The sequence below is a fragment of the Neofelis nebulosa genome, chromosome 8 (genome assembly GCF_028018385.1).
Source record: "Neofelis nebulosa isolate mNeoNeb1 chromosome 8, mNeoNeb1.pri, whole genome shotgun sequence".
Lineage (NCBI taxonomy): Eukaryota > Metazoa > Chordata > Mammalia > Carnivora > Felidae > Neofelis > Neofelis nebulosa.
The window spans coordinates 127,092,659-127,112,122 of NC_080789.1; the positions used below are offsets into that span (position 1 = coordinate 127,092,659).

Consider the following 19,464-nt stretch of genomic DNA (forward strand, 5'->3'; position numbering starts at 1 on the left):
ATGGCAAATTTTGATCCAGTGCACGTTTTCTGGAAATGTTAATGTTGCTGTCTCTCTTTTCTTTTTCTTTTTTTAAATGCTGTGCCTTTTATTCTGCTGACTTAGTCATTCTGTAACTAAAGTTGCTTTCTAAACTTCTTTTTTAAATATGATACTGTATCTATATTCAACATACTTCCTATTTGTTGAATGTTTTCATTAATAAATATAGGAAACAGTAACTCCAGGAAATAAATCATCTGTAGCCTGAGGACACTACAGCTATATGATGAAAAACTTATAATAATAACTTGTATACATACAAGTAAATCCAGTTTCTGTATTTTTGTTGACAACTCTGTGAAGGCTAAAGAGATTTTTTTGCTTAATGTTGTTGGGGCATTATTAATTTATCTTTTATTTTTTAATAAAGCTTTTAACAGGTCATGTATTTTTACTTAATGCCAGGTGCTGAAGGAGTTCCCCAAACTTGAATCTGAACATCCAGAAAAAAATACAATAGTTGCAGAAAATAAAATTGAAAGAAAGAAAATTGAACCAAATATTTGCTTTGATAATGGCAGACAATGTTCTGGAAAAGAAGCCATTCTTTTTAAGCTTGAAACTATAGAAGAAATTGACCGGAAACATCAGCAGGACAGTGATCTCTCTGTGCAAATGCTAAAAGATTTTCTTGAAGATGACATTGACACGAATCAGTATTTTTTACCACCAAAGTCACTGTTGCGATACGCTCTTTTGTTAGACATTGTTAAGCCCACTTGCAGAAGGTCCACATGCTTTACCAAAGGGTAGGTTTTAAAGAGACTTTTAAAATGGCATATTCAAAATAGACAGGTTTTTATTGTTATTGTTTCTATTAGTTCTTCTCAAAATAAGGACCATTTTAGAAAATGTTTCTACTGGAATGATTTTTTTTTTTTTTTTTTTTTTTTTTTTTTTTTTTTTTTTTTTTGCTCTTAATTGCCTGCTTTCGTGTTCCAATAGAATGCACGAGTAAAAATTCCTTCTGGCAGAACATTATGTGCACAGCCCACAAAAGTGCTCATAAAACACAATGGCATTTGTTTGGTGACCTTCATAAGAGCTTAATTACCCATGGTGGAAACATGGTTTCTATTGATACTGAATTGCTACTTTTTAGCACCTTTCTTTTTATGGCACATCAGACCTCAAAATTTATGTCCACTATCATGATCAAATGTATAAGAAGACATTAAATTTTAATATCAAGAAATAAAGTTAAATCATCTAATGCACATTAGAGCATATTTAAATTTCATTCAGTTTTTAAAATAAGTAATATATTTTTATGGTTCCAAATTCAAAAGGTACAAAGATTGTGAAATTCCTTTCTCTATCTCTTGCTTATCCAGTTTTCCTGCCTACATGGAGGAAATTAGTGATTTCAATTTGCTGTCTAATCTTCCCAAGGTATTATGTATGAGGGTGTATTTAAATATACTTGTATACTTTTACCACCTTATTAAGTAAATGGTAACATACTATATCTATTATTATGTACTTTTTTCATTATGCAATATAAATTGGATATTATTACACATGAGTACATAAAGAACTTTCTATTCTCATGGTATATATATCACAGTGTCTTTTATTGGTTACCTTTGGGTTATTTTTTGAATGTTAAAATATTTTTCATCAATGTTTTAAAACCTACAAAGGAGGGGAAAATTAGGCCTTTCCAGAAAATTTTGTAAAAGACCCCTATCTCTGCTTTGTTAACTCCACTCCTGGGGATGAGTAAACCATATGATTTGAAACTTGAGGCCTTCTCTTTTCACCCACTAGCTAGCTAGCTTTCATGCACACTCTGCTCCTGATAAAACCATACCAGATTTATTCTGATTTTTATCGTGCTCTGCCCTTGGACTTCCAGGGGCACAGGTTTATTACTTTCCATTGCCTTCAAAGACTATACTCAGCTGTTGTCTGTTTCCAAGTCCGATAAGACAAGACTTATCAATTTGGTAATAAAAAACAACCTTGAAATTCATTTGTAATTATAAAGATGGTATAAAGGAAGCCTTAACATAAATGTATTTTTTAGTGTAAATAGTATAAACATTTTTCTTTCTATCTATCTACACACACACATACATGATCTGTGAGAACACAGATTTGCAAAAATATTCTTCCTGGTGTAACTTTCTCTCACTTTATCTATTAGGGAAAAAAATAATGATAATATTTTAAGCAGCTAGCTTGGCAGTGATTTTGGGGGAAGAAATATTACTAATATCTTGCATTTCTGTAGGGTTTTGTACTTTTAATACAGTTTCTTACACAGTGGTCTCTTTGTTGTATGAAAAAGAGTGCAAACCTGCGTTAACAGTGAGAGGGAGACGCACATTCAGTGGGCCTGTGTTTGTTGTGGTCTTGGAGAGTGTGGTTTCCAGCTCATGAGGAGCAGTGATGGTTCAGGCATTAGGAGAAATAGTGACAATTTGTTTTCACCTACATAACATTTGGTTTAACATGCCAGGAGTGTCGATACTGAATAGCCTTTGGATATAAAATCCTAACAAATTCATGCTTTCTATGATGAACAGTAAGAAATTGACAGTTGATACAAAGAAATGGTAATAATGTATGACTCAGCGTTGTTTTTACACAACTCAAAAAACTATGCCAAATTTAGTGTCTGAGAAATTTAAATAGAATTATCTTGTGTCTCATCTGGCAACTTTTCACTTACAAAGCATGTTGATATGTTTCAGACAATTTCAGAAGGATGTAACTATTTAGATTGATTAATTCATTCAAGAAATATTTAAGAAATTTCACATTAACAAATACATCAGATGCTACATAACATACATATTAATCTTTCAGTTATGGAAGCTACATAGAAGGGACAGGATCTGTGTTGCAGACCTCAGAGGACGTGCAGGTATCGTATATGCTTTAGAGCTAAAATACTTGAAAACTATGTTTAAGACTTAAGATCTGAGAATATTAAAGTAATTTTACATGTCTAATTCAGAATTCATATACATGTTATTCATATTTTCATATAATATAGTGTATATAATAATTCTTTACTATAGGATAAATCTTTTTTGTTTCTCGTTGCTAGATGAGTTTATGTACAAAGAATATTTTGTTTCACTTTCTCTGTTATTATTCTTACCTTTGGTATTCTTTTTATTCCATAAGGAGTAAATTGAAATGCAGCATACAGTAGTTAATGTTCTCTAAAATTATGCACAAATATCTTAATATTGGAGGCTTTCTTTGGATCACACATTATAAAACTGCCTTTTAGGGACAGAAATCTACATCTCAGCAAGACTCTTCGTTAATACCTCACTTGTAAACTCTTCATGGCATCATGGTTGAAAACAAGCTTGAGGGGCTCCTGGGTGGCTCTGTCGGTTAAGCATCTGCCCCTTGATTTCAGCTCAGGTCATGACCTCGTGGTTTGTGAGATCGAGGCCCATGTTGGCATCTGTGCTGACAGTGTGGATTCTCTCCCTCTCTCTGTCTGCCCCTCCTCTGCTCATGCACTCTCTCTCTCTTGCTCCCTCAAAATAAATAAATAAACTTAAAAAAAAAGATAGTTTAAAAACAAACAAGCTTGATATACTTACTGCAAAAATATCTTATATTTTTGCATAATTTTGGACTGAAATCACATTATCTTCTTTTATCCTGATTTGAACTTCCCATTAGTACAATTTACCCATGGTAAAAATCCTATCAGAGGCAAATGAATGAATCTGAGAAGTTAAATTTACCAAGTATATTTTATCATTTTAAGAAAATATCTTAATTTGATGAAATTGATCATAAACATTGAACATTTTAATGATCCACTTATTAGCATTGTGAACTTGATTTCCTTGGATGATCGGGTTTCTTCTTATCTTTCACTGTATTTCTTCACGTCTTATTGCCATTGTTTATTTCTTACGGTTTCATTTTTGAGGGCTCAAAAATGACAGGTAAACTGAGGGTTTCCTGATTTGTTCAACATTAAGCTTTTCAGTTTTAAACATTACGATTTCAAAGTTTACATTGCCATTGATGAAGCAATTATAGAGTTTATTGCAGGGGATGTTTTGCCCTGTGCGTTTTGCTCCCGTGTATTGTAGCACATACAATACATACATGTATGTTCATCCTTTTTAAACTGAATCACAAGAGATGATCTTATCTTAACAAATCTGCTTGCACTCTACTTTATCAGTTATCCTGGCTGTTTTCTTACAGATTGAGAATGTCTACAAATCCCTCACCAATTTGTCACAAGAAGAAAAGATAACAAAATTATCAATGCTTAAACTTCGGTATTTCACTCCTAAAGAAATAGCAAATCTCCTTGGATTTCCTCCAGACTTCGGTATGTGAGATACACAGACCCCAGCTTTCGTTTAAGGTCCCAGAATTCATCAAGGACTCTTGTGTGTATTTGATGAATAGACCCTTGCCCAGACAGATGGATGTAAGAAACCTTCTTCCTTTCCTGATGGTGCCATTTTTGACATTTTCCTTCCCTCTTCTTTCTGCTTCTGTTCATAACCTGCCTCAGACCCTTCCTTTCAGGCTCCATTCTCTCTCCCTTTACTCCAGTCATGGTCCCAAGTGGTTTTCAGGGGAGAAAGGCCAAATTTGCAATTCCTCACCTCTCCCCACCGATGGTTGTTAATAGCATGTCCTTCTCCAACTTACTTTCTTGATACCAGAGGTCCTGTTCTAATAACCCCACATAGATCTTGTGAAATAATGTGTAGGTTTGTCCTTTTTGTGAAGAAATTAAAAGGTGGCTGAGGAATTTGTTTTCTTGGTGGTAGGTGTATTTGTATTTCTTCTCAGAGATACATTCTTATCGGTTATGTACCTTTTGTCCTCCCTATAAGGAGAGAAACAAGAAGGTGGAGAGGTGGTCTAGGAAGGAGTCTTCCTCATGGAAAGAAAGGGTGGGTCAGGAGCACAGCTGCCAGAAGCGACCAAAGATTACGGAGTCTAAACTAAAGCAGGGAATCTCAAGAACAAAAATGCAGATACAGAGTGAGAAAGACAAAGTGCTAGCTCCTTCGTAGTCCAGGAAATCCAGGGATGGATGCTGTTAAGAGATTGGACACGTTGTCTTTGCTTTGGCTTTGCAGAGTCCCTGCCCCATCCCTGATCCCACTTTCTTGGTGCCTGTGCTCTCGGCCATACTGACACCATCAGTGTCTTAGGCTGGGGTGGCTGTGTTCCCAGTACCTGGCTCGCGCCGACCGGAGAGAGACAGACCTCCCTAACGTGTTCCAGGACTACACGAGGACACAGTGTGTTTTTGATAACTCTGGGAGTTTGAAAGCAGAAAAGTGGAACTTGTCTAAATCCAGTATTGTTGTAATATTAATACAGTACTATTTTTCAAGCAGATGACGGGTTAAATAGGTCACGTTTTAAATTCTAAATGGTGGATTTACAGATGAGGTTTTGGAGCACATCCTTCTGTACGTTGGGAAGAAACTGACTATATAATTTGACTGTCCTCTTGGTAATTGGTTCTTGAAGGGTAGTCACGGCAACCAGGTTTATTTTGTAACTCTCTGCCTTTTTCTTGGTGATCTCATTCAGTCACAAATATCCTGGGGAGTGTTATTTAAGGAAAACACAAACTTTCCTTGTCTTAGTCTACGTCACACAGTAAAGTGAGAACATCATAAAACAAATAAAGAGCTGAGAATTGGACTCAAGAAATTAATTCCCAGTCTGCTCATTTGCTTACTATTTTTTTTCTTTTTTAGGATAAACAATCAAAGGTACTTTCCATAGTACTAAAGAGAGAAAAGAACTTGAGTGTCTAATAACAAATTCCTACGTTTTGAGTGCTCGTTTTCTTTCAGTAGTAGCAGTCACTGTGGTAACACTGAAAGGCAGCAGGGACCCCAGAGTCAGACTGGCCAAGTTTGAGTCCTAGCTGCACCTCAACCCCTCCCTGCTTTAGTTTACACATGTGTGGAGTGGGGGTCATCACAGCGCCAGGGTCAGAGGGTCCTAGTGACAGTTAAATGAGGTAACGTGTAAAATGCTTACACGCTTTCTGACATATAACGTCAAATTCAAATGTCAGCTTTTATTTGTAAAACAATGGACATTTATTTGCTTTCATAGCCTTTACTTCATAAATACTTCTCATTTGAAAATTTCACATATGTAAGTTAGAATTTTTCAAAGCTCTCTGCAAATGCACATACACGAAAGTCTTTAAATTACTTCACCTTCTTTTAAAATATGTGATATATTTGTATGATCAGGATTGACCTGACGTCACCCCTGAGCAGCACTGTGACAGAAATGTCCTTCCCGTGTGCTTCCAACATTTTCGAGTCTGAATCTGAAATGGGCGTTGTTTGAGCTGCACTGTTAACGAGGGTTTTGCATCGATCCTTTCGTACATTGTGTGCTGGTTTTCTTTGTCACTAGTGGTATGCACTCGTGAGATAGTGAGCTTGGGAAGCGGACACTAACCTACACTTACAGAATGGAAGCTGCTATCTTGACCTTGTTAATGCTATGTTTCTGTGTTTTTGAGCATCATTCTTCTTTTTGGTGTACCTAAGTTTCTAAAAAGTCACCTTTTAATTTAAAAAAAGCTGTATCTGTATATAAAATACACAAGCACCCTTACATATATGTCATTTTTACAAATCTCACTTGTTTGCTTTCAAACATTTCTTGCCCTGTGATATAATCTTAATATTACACGAGGTCATCCCTGGGATATTCTAAAAGTCTGTTGCATCTTTGGCTCATTTGAATGAAATAATTTTTTAGATGACTAATGCGCTTGCCTAAGACATATTATCTTTATAATGGCAATTTTATGATCTTGCTCAATTGCATATGTAATTTTATTATGTGACCACTTATTTTATTGCAGTAAGTATAATGTAAAGTGTCGATGAAGCAATTTTATCACAGTCAACTCTACCTTCTGGTCCTCACAAAATATGTATTTTGCTTTTCTTAATACTTTTTAATTATTTCCTTCATCTTATTATCTAAATTGCCTTTCCTTTATTTAATTGCTGTGCCAGAGGATACTGAATATGAAAATTGTAACTAACCTTATAGGGTATACTTCACGGACAGTCTTTTATGTTGATACTTGCAAGGTTCTGTTCTAGCAAATGTTGTATGTATGGGCCATTTGTTTTGAAAAAGAATGTAGCAAAATAGAAGTCCAATGTGAGAAAGCCCATTTGTGGAAGCAGAATATAAAAAACAACTGTGAGGGACTTGTATCCAGAATATATAGAGAACTCTTATAACTCAACAATAAAAAGAAATAATCCAATTAAAAAATGGGCAAAGGATTTGAATATTTTCCAAAGAAGATAGACAGATGGCCAATAAGCACATGAAAAGATGTTCAGCATCATTAGTTATTAAGGAAATGTAAATCAAAACCACAATAAGATACCACTTCACAAAAAGACAAACAATAACAGTGTTGGTAAAGATGTGGTGAAATCAGATCCCTTGTACACTGCTGGTGGGAATATAAAATGGTACAGCTGCTCTGAAGAACAGTGTGCAAGTCCTCAAATGTTAGACATAGAGTTACTGTATGAGTCAGCATTTTCACCCCTAGGTATATATCCAAGAGAACTGAAAACACTTGTCTCCACAAAAATGTATACAAGAGAATAATTCATACTCAAAAAGTAGAAACAACCCAATATCTATCAATGGATAAGTGGATAAATAAAATGTGGCATATCCGTGCGATAGAATATTATTTAGTTAAAAAGAGGATGGAGTATCGCTACATCATGTTGTGATGAATGAATGAACCTTGAAAATATGCTAAGTGAAAGAAGCCAGAAACAAAAGACAACATATTGTATGATTCCATTTATATGGAATGTCCAGAATAGGCAAATCCATAGATACAGAAAGTAGATTAGTGCTTCAGGGGCAGGGAGGGGAGCTGGGGAGTGATTGCTAATGGATACCAGCTTTCCTTTTTTTAAAAAAATTGAAGTATAATCGAGATGTAACATTATAATACCTTTGGGTATACAATGGGATGATTTGATATTTGTATACATTGAGAAATTATCACCACAAAAAGTGTGGTTAACATCCATTGCCATATATCAGACATAGTTACAAACATTTTTTGTTTGTGATGAGGACTTTTAAGACCTATTAGTAACTTTCAAATACACAATATAGTGTTAGTAACTGTAGTCTCCACCATGCTGTAAATGACATTCCCATGACTTGTTTATTTTATAGCTGGAAGTTTATACCTTTTGACCTCTTTCACCCATTTAGCCACTCCCCCCAACCACCAGTCTATTCTCTGTATCTGTGAGTGATATTTTTTTTCTTTGCTTGCTTTGTTTCTTAGATTCCACATTATAAGTGAGATCATAGAGTGTTTGTCCTTTTCTCTCTGACTTACTTCACTTGGTATAATGTCCTCAAGGTCCACCTGTATTGTTGCAAATGGTGATATTTCATTCCTTTTTTATGGCTGAATAATAATTCGTGTGTGTGTGTGTAGGTTCTTTCCATATCTTGGCTATTGTGAATAATGTTGCAGTGAACATGGGGGTGCATATATCTTTTCGAATTAGTGTTTTCATTTTTATCCCATAAATACCCAGAAGTAGAGTCGCTGGATCATATGGTAGTTCTATTTTTAATTCATTGGGCAACCTCCATGCTGTTTTCCATAGCGGCTGCACTAATTAATATACATGCCCTCAATATATTTTGGATATTAACCCCTTATCAGATATATGATTTGCAAGTGTTTTCTCCCATTCTGTAGGTTGCCTTTTCATTTTGTTGATGATTTTCTTTGATGTGTAAAAGGTTTTTAGTTTGATATAGTCCCACGTGTATAGTTTTGCTTTTTTGACTTTGCTTTTGGAGTCAGATTCAAAAAAATTGTCGCCAAGACTGATGTCAAGGAGCTTACTGCCTGTTTTCTTTTAGGGGTTCTATGGTGTCAGTTCTTACATTCTAGTCTTCAGTCCATTTTGAGTTAATTTTTGTATATCAGAACATGATGCTTCCAGCTTTGTTCTTCTTTTACAAGATTGCTTTGGCTGTTTGGGATCTTTTGTGGTTTCATATGAATTCTAGGATTGTGTATTCTGTTTTTGTCAAAAATGCCCTTGGAATTTTGATAGGTATTGCATTGACTGTGTAGATTGCTTTGGATACTGGGCATTTTAATAATAATTCTTCCAATCCATGAGCACAAGATATCTTTCCATTTATTTGTGTCTCATTTCTTTCTTTGGTGTCTTGCAGTTTTTAGCATACAGATCTTTTACCTTCTTGATCAAATTTATTCGTAGGTATTTTGTTCTTTTTTATGGGATTGTAAATGGGATTGTGTTCTTAATTTCTCTTTCTGATAGCTTATTGTTAGTGTGTAGAAACACAACAGATCTTTGTGTATTAACTTTGTATCCTGAAGCTTCACTGAATTCATGTATTCGTGCCAACAGCTTTTTTGGTGGAGTCTTTGGGGGGTTTGTGTATAATATGTCATCAGCAAATTGTGACAGTTTTACTTTTTCTTTTGCAATTTGGATGCCTGTTACTTCTTTTTCTTTCCCTAATTGCTCTGGTTAAGACTTCCAATACTTTGTTGAATAAAAGTGGCAAAAGTGGGCATCCTTGTCTCATTCCTGATCTTAGAGGAAAATGTTTAGCTTTTTACTTTTGAGTATGTTATTAGCTGTGGGCCACATTCTTTGTGAGGCACTAAACATATTCTGGAATTAAATAGTGGAGATGTATGCAAAATTCTGTGACTGTCCTAAAAACCATTGACTTGTATATTTTAAAAGGGTGAATTTTATCTCCATAAAGCTGTTTTTAACTAAAGGAAAACAACTGTGAAATAATGGTAGCCACAGTTTTTCCTAAAGTGTGTTAATATACAGATTTCTGTGAGTTTTGTGGAGGGTATGTGTGTAATTATGTGTGCACTGAGCATAATATATGTTATGTGATATGATAATGTCACGTGGTGTAGGCATTATAATTTTAGATAATATTTTTGGCTTCAGATTCTAATTTCTTTACTGAACTTCGTGGAGACCTTAGAGACTTATTTATGTGAATGACCACTGTGCTCCTACTCAAGGATGCATCCTTTTGTCTCTGGAAGTTAGTATTATAAATGATTGTCTTGTAAATTATTATCTCTCTTTTCTAGGATTTCCTGAGAAGATAACAGTGAAACAGCGTTATCGTCTACTTGGAAATAGTCTCAATGTGCATGTAGTAGCTAAACTAATCAAAATCCTATATGAATAATTTAAAAATAACTCTGAAAGATGGTCACATTATTTATTCATATCCAGGTAGTAATTCTGAAATTCTATTTTGAATTGATTTTGATGAAATTTTACTAAACTCTCTTTATCTCTCTTTAAAAAGAAATTTGGATTTATCATAAAAATGCTGACTTTTAAAAAATTTATATTACTGTATTTTGTAAAGCAAAAATTGCTATTATGCTTTACAAGAATATATTTTCATGTGAAATTGCTAAACATACATGTAAAATATTCTCTTTATAACATTATGGTATATAGAAATTTAGGAACATTGGAGTTTGAATATCTACATGAATATTTTACAAAGTGTCATGATAGACATAGTATAGTGAACCTGAGAAATTATGTTTTTGTATGTTGCTTAAACAAATTGCTTTATGAATCCTATCATTTTATTTTTATTTTATTTTATTTTATTTTATTTTATTTTATTTTATTTTATTGTCAGATTGATTATTCCTGATTTTAAAATGATGCTTCTAATTCTGGCCTGTTTCAAATATTGAATGTTTTACTGAATTCCATCCTTTAAACATTTCTTAATTATATCTAAACAAATGCATATAATGTTTTAGACCAAATTATGAGTGTTATACAGCCGTCTGAAGAAAGTGTCAGAAAAAATAATCCTAAATTCTTGATTATGTCCCCGTCAGGAAGCTACAGAAAATGTAGGTAAACATTATCCAATTATCTTTAATTCTACCTCCATGTAAAATGCGAAACTTCATTGTCCGTTCTTTATTTATAAATATTTTCTTTTACTTTGCTGTCATCAGAACTTGCTTTTGTCTTCCTTCTTAGCTTGTTGTTGTAAGTTGAATTTGCATCACATTCTAGGGAATGTAGTGTGGCATTCAGATTTTAGGGAGGAAATTCTGCTCTCCGACCCCATTTTATATGACTGTTCTGTGAATTAGCTTTTTAAACTTTCTCTTTCTCTCTCAGACTTCTTGGAATTACGGTTTCTTATCAGACTGTTTGTATTATAAACCCTGTGGTTTTATTTCAGTGATAAAAGCAAGTGACAAAAAGAAGAGAAATGAAAAGAAATAAGACCAGAAATTGTATCACAAAATAAAAAATATTTTTATTCTTTTTTTAAAAAATGTTCATTTATTTTTGAGAGAGAGAGTGCACATAAGCAGGAGAGGGACAGAGAAAGAGGGGGACAGAGGATCTGAAGCAGGCTCTGTGCTGACAGCAGACAGAATATTTTTATTCTTAAAAGACAATCATTTAGACGTGGAGAAATCAGAACCCTGTGCATTGCTGGTAGAAATGTAAAATGGTGAGCCACTGTAGAAAATAGATGATGATTCCTTCAAAAAATTAAACCTAGAATTAACCTTATGATCTAACAATTTCACTTCTGAATATATGCCCAAAAGGATTGAAAGTAAGGACTCGAACAGATATTTGTATACTAATGTTCATAGCACCATTATTCACAATAACCAAAAAGAGGAAAGAGCCAACATACTTGGGTGAAGACTGGATAAACCAAATATAGTGTATACATACAGTGGAATATTATTCAGCCATGAAAACAAAGAAATTCTGATACATGCAACAACATGGATGACCCTTGAGGACATTATGGTCGGTGAAAGAAGCCAGACACAAAGGGACAAGTTTTCTATAATTCCAGTTACATGGGGTATGTAAAAGAATCAAGTTCATAGAGATAGAAAGTAAACTAAGAGTTACCAAGGTTCGGGGTACCTGGGGAATAAGAGTTAGCATTGAATGGGTACAGAGTTCTGTTTGGGGTGGTGAAAAAGTTCTGGAGATGCTTAATGGTGGTGGTTGCACACCAATGGAAATGTACTTAATGCCACCGAACTGTATCCTTAAAAATCCTTAAAATGGCAAATTTTATGTTATGTACATCTTATCACATTTAAATAAAAAAAGTCATTCCTCACCACCATTTCTTCAGAAAAACTCATAGATACATATGGATATAGGCCAATGTGTATATGTATCAGTGTTCACGTCTACATTATGTACATGTGTTTAAAGACAAACCTTATTACAAATCTCATAATGAGGGGGGTGGAGGGGATACATTTATAGTTTAAAATCAGAATTGAGAATCAAGAAGTTCCCAAATAAGCCAAGATAACGTCATAAGGATCTAATTTGAAGCCCATATAGACAACGTAGTTAAAGTGTGTTTTCCTCAGGTTGTTATGTTATTGAAAAGAAGGCTAACTTTTCATAATTTGGCCTTCAGCTTGGAACTACAAGTCTTTTAGGTCACAAGTTGTAGACTGATTTACAGATAGCTTTGGACTTTGAAATTGAGTGAGGGTCATATGGTCTCAGCAGTTTTCTTACAGCCTGTGAACTCATGTAATTTTTCAAGACAGCCTTTCAACGTTCCTGGACCAGAACTCTCTCCCTCTCAGCTTCCAGTGTCAAAGTGCACCGCAGACAACTCTCCTGTCAACTTCTTAACATTTGTTTTTCTTGGATCCACTTCCCGTCCAATCCTCTTTCTCCATTCAGCAGACTCACCCAGATATCTAGATATGCCCCTTTGCACATTTTATTGAAAAGCAGTAAGAATCGTACACAAGTTCCTCAACTTCAGTTTATACTAGTCAAGCTGTCAGCCCATTTTTTCCTTTCCTGTCCTCTCCTGTCATTCCTTTACTTTGCTACTGAAAATTTAAACCTTCAGTTTTAAAAACAAAAACAAAAACATTGTCCTAACCTCTATGTGTCTGTTTCTCTCTTTAGGACTTCTAAGAACATTTTACACTAAGATGGTCATGCTCTTCAAAATCATTTGCAACCATGACCCAAACAATTTCACTATTTTTGTCTTGATTTGTGAGTTTATTCCTTTTTAAATGTATTTGTTCAGTAAATATGAACCTGTGCAGAGAATTTTTTTGGCTTCTGATTCCCAAACTACTCAAATAAATTTGTTGTAGTCACCAGAGGTTCTGAGTCTTATTTTCAACTACATCCAGCACTGAGAGCTCTCTCTCAAGTATGCTGTACCTGATTCCTAAAGCTTTCTCAAACTTATTTTTCCTACTAATATGAACCTAGATAGAAATTTTCACAAAGGAGAAGATAGGAAGGTAATTTTCCCAAAGAGCTCTTCTGCATAGCTCTGGGATGTTCTCATTTCTTTGCTCGTACATAGCACGGTTCCATTGTTTACTTCAAGGATTTGCTCTGTATTTTATTTTGTTTGCACCTTTATGCCTATTCATATCAGGGCAGATTTAAATTATAAGCGCACAAGTAGGGAACATGTTTATTTAGCCAAGTTGGCTCTATAATCAGATGAGATCACCTGAAGAGTCTAAAGAGAGAGAGGGGAGAGCAGAGGTCTGGAGTTGAATTCTTATCCATTACTGAAGATTCAGTCCTCAGGCCTCCCTACCCTTTACCATCCAAGCCATTTTTTCTAAGGTCTCACCCTTTCCTACAACTTCTGGGTTTTTTTGCCCATGATACCCAGGTAACTCCAGATCTGATACTGTTCCTCAACCCTGTTCTAGAATTTTTGTGCTGGGATATTTTTAACTTGAGTATCTTTCTGTCACATCAAACTTAGCGTATTTGAAAACAGTGAATCGTCCTCCATTTAAAAATCAGTTCCACTCATGATTAATTTCAATATTCCTCATCATGACACCACACTGCTTCTCTCCCAGTCTCCCAAATTCAAATCTCATCACCCAAGGTCATCATCACCTTTTCTCTCACTCTATTTCCATTTATCAGCTTCGGTTAATAAAGTAGTCTTCCTAAGAAGGCCTTCCCTGCACAATGATTCACTTTAGGAAAACAGAAGAAGTCACTTTGAAACTTAAAGACATACATGCCCATTTGCAACCAGATTTGTATGCTTGAGTCAACACTTGGACATTGAGCAAATTTCAGCCTTCTGAATTTGATCTAGCATGAATATCACTTTTAGTAAGATAGTTGTTATTTTACTCAGTTCCTTACACAAGTACAATTAAATGTCACACATACAAATGATTGAAAATACCTGATGGAATGTGAAAGTCCTTAGATAGTAGATATAAGTTGACTTTTCTGTTCAAAAAGCTCATGCTACAGACGATTAGACAATGAGCTGGATAGTTGTGGTGATTCGAATTTGTTTTAAGTGAAAAATATCCCATGTTTTGGAGAATGTAGACTTCCAGGAGGGCAGGGGTTTTTGATTTTTCTTTTCCACTGCTACCTTCCCAGGGACTAAAATGGTACCTGGCACACAGCGAGCACTTAATAAATATTTGTTAAATGAGTGACTATGGCCACCATACTGGACTGATATAGAAGCTGTCTAAAGGCCGTCACACTGTGGAATTTAAACAGAGTCACTCTCCTGAGAACTATTTCTGTTACTGCCACTTCCTCCATACTTAGGGGAATAGCCAAATTTACTCAACTTTGGAACACATGATTTAAAAAACAGTTCTAGGATAGGGCTTGATCTTTTGGCTTTTGAGGAAGATGTGCAGATAGAAATTTAAACAAATATGTATTGTATTCTGACTTCTTGTCTGGACAAGAGGGCAGGCTCATTTCTCTTTGCTCCTTCCTAAGTACAGTGATCAATTCTGGGTAAGTATGTTTATAAAATAATGCAAGAGGCATCAGAAAGAGAACTCTTAAAGGAGGGAAGAGAAAACAAACCAGCTAGGTAATCCCAAGACTGGCAAGGGAACATGGTTGCAGGATGTCTTACAGTCTCCCATCCAACAGAAGGAGATGATCCAAGTTGGGTGCTTCCTGACTCCGAACCTCACGTGGGAACCCGGCATGGCTCATTCCTATCCCAGATGGAACTGGGGTCCTGCTGCCAACACCAGGTGAGTCTGATATCACCAGCAAGTGCAATATATAGGGATCCCCACTGACAAGTGTCCAGGGGAAGCACTCTACTTTTCTGGAATGCCTGAGATTCATTTCACTTACTGAGACACTGGACAGCCAGAGGACACTGGCAAAGGGATCCCACCCCAAAAGGCCTGATCCAGGAATCCTTTTCATCACCATGGACAGGAGGCTCCTTACCTTAACCTATAGGTGCCAGTGAGTTGGCCTGGTGAGAACTTCTTCCCCCTAATGTAGGACTGTCGAGGACCACATAGAGCCCCAGTGGTACAGATAAACCAAGCAGACCAAAGCGCTCTGAAAGTTAAACTGCCATTGGAACCATAAACCAAAAAGTAGGCCAAGATCTGCATGCTAAACATAAACAGAGTAGCTGCTTGCTAAAATAAAAGATGAAAATAAGACCCAGAGTCTCCTAACATAATAGACAAAATATACAGGACACAATCCAAAATTATTTGTCGTATCAAGAACAAATAAAATCACAAGTTGAATGTAAACTTATGACACCACCAAAATGAATCAGATGTTGGAATTATCTGACAAGGATTTTAAAGCAGCCATCATAAAAATGCCTCTACAAATAATTACAAATTCTCGTGGAACAAAAAATAGAAAGGCTTCAGTGAAGAAATAGGTAGCAAAAAGTTTTTAAAAGTTAATAAAAGAATCACAATGATGTGTGCGTTATATCCCAATTTTTAGAAAAAGAAATAATGGTGATTATATAACTGAAAAATACAATAACCAAAATAAACTTAATGAATGGTACAGTAGAAATGACACAAGATTAAATCAGTAGCTTGGAAATAAACCAATAGAGTTTATTCAATCTGAATAACAGAGAGAAGAAAGATTGTAGGGGGTGGGGAATGAACCTCTGTGATTGGTGGGACAATAACAAAAGTGTCAACTTTTGTATATTTGAAGTCCCAGAGGTAGAGGAGAAAAAAGAATAGAGCTGGGAGAATATGCAAAGAAAAAATGGATGGAAATGTCTCAAATTTAGCAAAAGATACAATTGTGAAAGTTCAATAAGCTGAGTGAACCAAATAGAATAAATTTAAAGAAATCCATACCAAGATACATCATAATTAAAACACAAGAAAACTAAAAACAAAGAAAGAAAAATCAAAAGCAGCCAGAGAGAAGTGACATATTACTAAAGGGGGAACACAGTTTGAATGACAGCAGATTTTCACCAGATACCATGGGGGCCAGAAGGAGGTGGCACAACATTTTCTAGTTCTGGAAGAAAAGAAAGAACTGTCCGTGCAAATTCTATACCCCTCCCAACTATCCTGCAAGAATGAAGAGGGAAATAATGATATTTTCAAGTGAAGCAAAACTGAAGGAATTTTTTGCTAGCAAACCTACCCGTAAAAATGGCTAATGGGGTTTTTCAAACAGAAAGGAAATGATAAACGGCAGCTTGGAGCATCAGAAAGGAAGAACAATGGAAAGAATAGAATTAGGAATACATACAATAAACATGCCACTCATGGGTTTTATGAATCACATTTGATAATTGAAGCAAAAATTGTAATTCCATCTGACACGCAAGACGATATTTAAAAGGGAAGGTAAAGGGACCTCAATGGAAGTGAGATTTTATTTCGTGGGAAGTGGTAAAATGCTGATACCAGGAGACTGTGATAAGTCATAGGTGTATATCGTAACACCCAGAGCGACCACTGCAAAAACTGCACAAAGGAATGCACTCAAAACACCATAACTAAATCAAGTTGGGATCCTAAAAAACATTCATTGGCCCACAGGAAGGCAAGAAAGGGGAAACAGGACTGAGAAGCAGAAGAAACAAACAAAAGTGATTGAATGGCATACAAGCTCTACCATATCAATAATTACCTCAAATATAATGGGTGAAAATACACTAATTATAATGTAGATATTGGCAGAGTGGATTAAAAAAAGCATTTAATTACATGCTATTTACAAGAAACTCACTTCAAATTAAGTGATGTGGGTGGGTTGAAAGTAAACATGATGGTAAAAACAAGAATCACGAGAGAAATCTACCTTAATGATGTAATTCAAGAGGACAAAAGGCTATAGAAATGAAGATATTAAACCCAGAAAAACTGGAAGCCTACTAAATGGCCAACAATAAGACAATGATGAAACCAACCCAAACATTACGTGATGATGGAGCCCCTTTGAAAACCAGTTTGGCAATTCCTCAAAAACTTGAACTGCCATATGACCCCAGAGGATTGAAAATACACAAACTTGTACATGAATGTTCACAGCGTTATTCATAAGGGCCATTATTCAAAGGGCCATTATTCATGATGGAACAGACTTCTATGTTTACCAGTTGAACAAGTAAACACAGTGTGTGTATCTGTCCGTACAATGGATTCAGCCTTAAAAAGGAATGAAGCCTGACACATGCCAAAACGCGGATGCACTTTGGAAACATGCTAAGTGAGAGAAGTCAGACACAGAAGAGCACGTGTTATACAATTTCAGTCTGTATGAAATGTTCAGAATAGGTAAGGTAGATTAGTGACTTCCAGGGGAAGCAGAAATGGAGGGGTGTAGGATTTCTTTCTGAGGTGGTGAAAGTGTTCTGGAGTTGTGATGATGGTACAACTCTGAAAACACTAAAAAACATTTAACTGCACACTGAAGTAAGGTGAACTTTATGGTATGTGAATAAAAAATAGAATTACTCTATGACCCAGCAATAGCACTACTAGGAATTTATCCAAAGGATACAGGAGTGCTGATTCATAGGGGCACACACACCCCAGTGTTTATAGCAGCGCTATCAATAATAGCCAAATTATGGGAAGAGCCCAGATATCCATCAGGTGATGAATGGATAAAGAAGATGTGGGGTGTGTGTGTGTGTGTGTGTGTGTGTGTGATGGAATACTACTTGGCAATGAGAAAGAATGAAATCTTGTCATTTACAACAATGTGGATGGAACTGGAGGGTATTCTGCTAAGTGAAATAAGTCCGTCAGAGAAAGACAGATGTCATTGATTTTTCACTCATGTGTGGAACTTGAGAAACTTAACAGAAGACCATGGGAGAAGGGAAGGGGGGAAATAGTTTCAAACAGAGAGGGAGGAAAACCATAAGGGACTCTTAAATACAGAGAACAAACTGAGGGTTTATGGGGGTGGGGGAGAGGGGAAAATGGGTGTTGGACACTGAGGAGGGCACTTGTTGGGATGAGCACTGGGTGTTGTATGTAAGCTATGAATCATAGGAATCTACTCCCGAAACCAAGAGCACACTGTATACACTGTATGTTAGCTAATGTGACAATAAATTATATTTAAAAATAAATAAATTCTAAAATTTGCCACCCCCCCCCCAAAAAAAAAGTTGGCATCATGAAAAAGGTGAGAAAATTTTTCAGAATTAAAAGATGCTAGAGGTGCCTGAGTGGCTTAGTCAGTTAAGAGTGTGAGTCTTGGTTTCAGCTTGGGTCATGATCTCACAGTTTGTGGGTTTGAGCCCCATGTGGGCTCTGTGCTGACAGCGGTGGAGCCTGCTTGGAATTGTGTGTCCCTCTTTCTCTGCTCCTCCCTTGCTTGTTCTCTATCTCTCTCATCTGTGCAATGTTTGTATCTGTACATTAGTATCTTTCAAAAGAAGAATTAAAAGATACTAAAAAGACTTAATCAAATCCTGGTTTTAAAAAAAGCTCTGAAGATATGTTGGGAACACTTGGAGGAATTTGAATATGGAGTTAGACCGATTTTAGACGGTTTTGGAAGATTTTTGTTGGTGTTCTTGGATGTTATAATGGCATCGTGAGTCTATAGGAGAATGCAGGTTTATTCTTAGGAGATCAGGTTGACTATGAAAGGGTGAAATGTTATGTATGCAACTTCCTTTACATAGTTTAGAAAAAAAATACATACACATGCATATAGATTAAGCAAATATGGCAAAAGAATAAAATAGATTAAATATAGTTGTGGTAAACATATAATGTATTATTGTAATTCTATATGTTTGGTATTTTTCATAATAAAAAAGTTTTCTTAAGGAAAAAGCTACAACAGAAGAAGAGACCACTTTGTGAAAGCAACATAGTACATAAAACAAAAGCACGTAATAAATGTAACAACCTAATATGACAGAAGCAAGAACAGCCCTGGAAATGGAGTTCACTCTCTTATTGTAGATTTCAAATACTTATAAATCACCATTTTAAATAAGTGAGAGGATAAAATATTGTTTTAACTGTTCACACTGTTTACATTGTCTTGT

General features: G+C 35.5%; 1 protein-coding gene across 15 annotated transcripts in view; it reads left to right on the plus strand.

Moving 5' to 3' along the window:
• The window catches only part of TRDMT1 (tRNA aspartic acid methyltransferase 1), a 93,578-nt gene that overhangs the window by 68,464 nt on the left and 5,650 nt on the right, over positions 1-19,464 (plus strand). For 11 of the 15 annotated variants that reach the window (XM_058681806.1, XM_058681805.1, XM_058681810.1 and 8 more), the window contains 4 exons: positions 448-791; positions 2,857-2,914; positions 4,237-4,366; positions 10,211-12,264. In XM_058681806.1, the coding sequence (XP_058537789.1) occupies positions 448-791; positions 2,857-2,914; positions 4,237-4,366; positions 10,211-10,311 (633 nt within the window). In that variant the 3' untranslated portion in view covers positions 10,312-12,264. Of the gene's footprint in view, positions 1-447; positions 792-2,856; positions 2,915-4,236; positions 4,367-5,132; positions 9,660-10,210; positions 12,265-13,082; positions 18,799-19,464 lie in introns of those variants that run through there. The other 4 variants (XR_009247760.1, XM_058681799.1, XM_058681812.1 and 1 more) reach the window with 3 other exon arrangements.